The 5,267-nt window shown below is 33.3% G+C and overlaps 1 protein-coding gene across 1 annotated transcript; it reads left to right on the forward strand.

Moving 5' to 3' along the window:
- The first annotated feature begins 1,307 nt into the window (after window positions 1-1,307).
- Window positions 1,308-5,034, forward strand: XYP1 (Bifunctional inhibitor/lipid-transfer protein/seed storage 2S albumin superfamily protein). Its single transcript, XM_086430643.1, has 3 exons — window positions 1,308-1,849; window positions 2,002-2,028; window positions 4,712-5,034. The coding sequence occupies exons 1-3, from the start codon at window positions 1,498-1,500 to the stop codon at window positions 4,876-4,878; spliced, it is 546 nt and encodes a 181-aa protein (XP_086286769.1). The 5' UTR covers window positions 1,308-1,497; the 3' UTR covers window positions 4,879-5,034.
- Window positions 5,035-5,267: the final 233 nt, after the last annotated feature.

The raw sequence follows: 5,267 nt of genomic DNA on the forward strand, positions 1-5,267 counted from the left end.
TAAATCTTTTCTTCGGGATACTCATAGAAAAAGATCTACAATTCTAAGTACTTGCCATGTTGATCGAGTAAAGACTTAGTGAATATTTTCGACTCAAACTATCATTAGTCTTACTTTAAGTATTATAATATTTATTGAGCCACAATACACAATATTAACTAATGGAGAATCCTTTATTTCAAGAGTTAATAATAATAAGACTAATAATAAACTGACGTGCTAAAACGTATGCAGTTTATAGAGATGAGATTTTCGAGTTCGAAGATCTCTCCTACTTGGATTTGAAGTCGTTACTATTTTTTTTTTAGAAAATGATGCAAATGGTCATCCGAAAAGTATTTTTCGAATTTTTTTTTTTTTGTTAGTGACTCTTGTACAGATAAGATCCATTGGTCTACCCTACATGTGTACTATTGAACTTGAACATGTGCCATAAGATCACATGTTAACAAAATCCGTAATTAATAAAATTACGAGCCTTGCTACAGTGACTCAAAATAACACTCCAAGTAGCACTTTGTTTCGAGAGAATTATCGATTTTCTTTAAGTAAATACGACTCATATCTCAAGAAAAAACATCTATAATTTTTTGCACACTTCGACTCAACCTACTATTTGGCTCACCTACTTATCATAAATCAGTTTTATTCTAACACTCAATGTCGGTTTGATGATGACCTATCCCACGATTAAATATTGGATTTGGATTTTAAATTTGATTAATTCAATAATCATCTATTTTCAAAGTTTTTGATATAAGAAAATTTATTTTATTATTTTTTAGACGTAATCTCGGATAATGATCTCTAGAAGGTTAAAAGTTTAATTTGAGCCAAAGAGTTAGTCCTCACTCCTCATTACCTAAATGGGGATCTTATACAAAATTCTAAGAATTTTTTTTTCCATGTCTGAATTGGGAGTTTAGTGGTGGTTCGTTTTCAAAGTCTTTAGTTAGATAAAACAAATTTATTTTTTTATTTTATGATATTTTTAAATCTAATTTAAATCATGAATCCTAATATACAACGTGTCATTTATAAATTTTATAATTTTACTAAATTGATTTGATATTTTCCCATAGTTTCTCTTAATTGGCAAGAACATTATAGATATTATATCTTTTCCTATTTTATATATTAAATATTTACTATACTTAAGGTAACAGTGGGCCCAACTATGATAACTATCATAGTACCAGCACTACATAAACTTTTCTCTTACCAAGAGAAGTCTCGAAAAGGAGGGACACGTGTTTCCCAATGTGAAAAGAGTTCAAAGATGGGGAGGATATGAATATGATGCGCAAATGACGGACTCATCACTGGGCAATTAATATCTCTCTCTGCCTCTCTTTCTCTCATCCATCAAAACCCCCTATTTATTCCACCCCACCATTACAGCATTACCTATACCAAAGTCCTCATCTTCCTCCAAAACTGTTACTGACTTTAGCACAAGTTTTGGGTATCTTCATCTTCTCTCTCTAAAGTCTAGAAATGGTGAAGGTTTCACTAGTTTTGTGTTTTATTGCTGTGTGGGCAATTACAGAGGTTTCCAGCACAACCCATAGTCATGGCCATGCATCAGCACCAGCACCATCTGTGGACTGTTTTAGCCTCATCTTAACGATGTCAGATTGTTTGCCTTATGTGAGCACTGGGAGTACATCAACAAAGCCAGAAGGTGGCTGTTGTAGTGGGTTGAAGAAGGTTTTGAAGGTCGATGCTGAGTGTATTTGTGTGGCCTTTAAAAATAGTGCTAACTACGGTGTGGTGTTGAATGTTACAAAGGCCGCTACTCTTCCTTCTGCTTGTGGTGTCAAGGCTCCACCGATCGCTAAATGTGACCGTGAGTCATTAAATCTAATAATCCCTTTTCTTTATTTTTAATTAATGGGTTTCTCTTTTTTGATCCGGGTTTTTATTTATTTATTTATTTTTTAATGTTTGGGGTTGGAAGCTTTGGATTGATGATGGGTTTTTTTTTTTTTTTTTTTGCAGTCTCTGGTTCTCCTAGTCCTGCTCCAGGTTTGTTTTTGGTTCTGTCTAGTAGATTTTTTTCTTTTATGGGATTCAACTAGTTTAAATCTTTTTCTTTAATGGGTTTAAGAGTATTTCTTTATAATATAGAAAATCCCAGTAGATCTAGACCTTATTATTGGTTTATTATAGTGGTTTTTTATTTAGATGCATGTAGTGCTATTGTTGAAGAATTTTTGTAACAAAATGATAGAACACAGAAATTCCTTTGCCTTAAAAGATGAAACCCTAGGTTTTGTTATTTTCTTTTTTCCTGGTCTTGGTCAATTTTGGAAATAATATATAACTCTACAAGGATTTGGGATAAAAATTTTAGCTTCCCAACCATTTTAAGCAATTTTTGGGGTCAAATCTTTTTTGGTACAGATTTGGTTCTTGGAATTCTGCAAAAACCAGAAGCCAAAAGTAGCTTTGATTAGTTCCTAACCACTTTTCGCTTCCAATATGGACTGAAAAAAAAATGTGTATTTGGGAGGAAAATGTCCCAATTGGTTATGCTTGTTTACAAAGGTGCTCTCATTACTCCAAGGGACATTGCAGTCAATCAAATAGTCTAGTATATATATAAGCTGATTTGAAGATGCCAACTTAGCTAAGTTGGTAAAGGCTCCGGGAGTGTTGATTCCACGACTTAGGTTCAAATCCTGTAACCCACCTCCATCTTTGTTGATCACTAACATCTTGCTTGCCTAGCAAAAATAAAAAATAAAAAAAAATAAAAAGGAAGTAAAAGTTGATTTTTTTCAAATGAATATCGGTGATATCGCTACCTTATATCAGCGAGATCATCACTTTGAAAAACCTGCGATCTTGCTCTTCATGTTTTGAGAATTAAAATGAAAAATTAGCTGGAATCAGAATTTCGTCTAAAGTTTAAGACTTCTTTGAAATTTCTCTTTGTACTAAATGTTGACTCACGTTTTGAACCCATAAAACACATTCTAGATACTATCTCTGGATTATTTAAGCCATAATCTCAATTCTTATAGATCGGAGTCAAATAGAAGCAATTCTATAGATGATAGAAGCTTTCCAGGCAGAGTTTCCCCAAACAAGTCCCACCACAAATGATATTCTAATCTTTTTAAATTTAAATTCTAGAACAATCTTCCTCAGTCACCCAGTGAAGATACTAGGCTCTTCATCATCCAATGGAGCAATTTTTTTAAAATTATTTATTTATTTTTGGGATAGGTTTTTTAAGTCCACTTTGATAAATATGTCTTAATCAACGTCACCAAAATGGTAGTTGGCGGTCTCTTTTAGACCCCGCGGACCTTATGAATAATTTAGCAAGTCAATTTCCTGGTGGCCCTACTCATTAAATATCCGAGTCATTGACTACTACTGACTTTTGGGTTTAGGCATTTTTCATGGTTGATACCTAGCTATTGTGCTTGTACATTTTCTGGTGTTAATATAAATATAAAATGAACGCCTAGATATCAGCAATCAGACTGATTTTTAGTACCTTGGGATGTTTGGGAACATTTTAGGATTCTCTTATCTATAGTAAGATTAGTTCTAGTGATACTTTTGAATGTCCTATTTCTGTGTGAAATGTTTGGTACCAACTTCCCAAAATGCCTTGAAATGCACTCTTTCGGTTTCATTTAGCAAACATGTTTTTTTTTTTTTCTATTTCCGTGATTCAGTTGGTCACAAAAATTCGTTGAAATAGAATTTTTTTTATTTATTATAAATGATATGTATATCTCTTGAATCTGCAAATATGTTATGGTGGACTCTAGTTAAAATCTGAAATCACAATAAACCTGATTTTTGGTGTCTTGGTCCACCGAGAGGTGGGCCAAATATACATGGCATGGTTAAGGTGTAAAAACATTCTATTTTTAGGGACATCGTCGTCAAACTTTTTTATACTCAAATTTTAGTACTCTTTCCAGATCACGCCATGTGACCAAGTACCTTTCGACGTCATTCTGATGTTGAGAGGCAACTGATCAATGGGTTCTGGTGTATTAGGGTTTGAATGGCTTTGCTACTTTGTATTAATCGGAAGAAACCATTGTCCGTCAAGTTTTCAACCTTGACAAACTATCCCACGGATTGTTTCTATATTTCAAAATCCATGAAATTGTTAGTTTCTGCTTCTTACGACCCCATAATGATCTAGTAGTGAACTTATTTATGTATTTATTTTTTTAAAAAGAAGGAAAAAAAAAGAAAAAGTTTTCACCATTATTTGCCTCACTTTTATGGTTTGTAAAAGAAGAAGAAAATCCCTAACCTTCTTTTTATGCTTGAAGAAGGCAGGTTACTCATTTCTGTCCTTGTATTTTATGCCACATTGATAAAATTCAAACTTTTATGAATGATTAGCTTCTTGTAATTTTGTTTTTTTACTAATAAATATAAATATAAATGTATTTATTCCGACCCCATTTCACTTCAACTATACTTTGTTACAAAAGACCGCGAACTTCTTTCTTTTCACATGCAGACCCTTAATGAAAGTTCCTATTTTATTTTTCTTAAATGTACCGTCACGACAGGTCTCATTGTAAAACTAGACAAAATCTGTAAATTTATAATTATCGTATTGGAATTGAAGTTTGTTTGAGCAAATTTTTCTTTCCAACCCATCTCACTAAAATTGGATTTAGTGTAGATTATCCAATTTTCCTATTAATCTTGTGTTATGTTGTAGCTAATGCACCGGAATCACCTGGTCCAACATCAGGCATGGCACCTTCGGGACCTGGAGGAAGTTCGGGAATCACAGCTCCATCTCCAACTAAATCTGGTGCCTCTGCTCTTTCGATTCCGTTTGTAGCTTTTGTTAGTGTAGTTGTTGCTTCATGCTCTTTCTTCTGAGCAGAGAGAGAGAGAGAGAGAGAGAGAGAGAGAAAGAGAGAGAGATACCATTTTTATGTATTAGGGTCTACTTGATTATTGTGTCTTTTTTATTTTGAATTTTTTTATATGGGCATCTACATAGTTAACAATGGACCCAGTTTAATTTCTTGTGTTTATTTGGTGTTTGATTTACGTCTCCTTCTAGCAGTCATCTTTGGGTTGGGATGAACACGATGATATTTGGTTGAAACTATGAAATTGGGTTGAAAATGAGATTTATAGCTTCAAAATGACAATATTTAGTCTGAGATCAATGAGAAATAGGGTTGAGAGCAATTGGGGTTCTCACACTTATTGTGTCCGATTAGATCAAATGAAGTTGGGTTGTTTTAAGAATAATGATCAAT

The sequence above is a fragment of the Akebia trifoliata genome, chromosome 2 (genome assembly GCF_017979445.1).
Source record: "Akebia trifoliata isolate Shusen 1 chromosome 2, ASM1797944v1, whole genome shotgun sequence".
NCBI classification, from domain to species: domain Eukaryota; kingdom Viridiplantae; phylum Streptophyta; class Magnoliopsida; order Ranunculales; family Lardizabalaceae; genus Akebia; species Akebia trifoliata.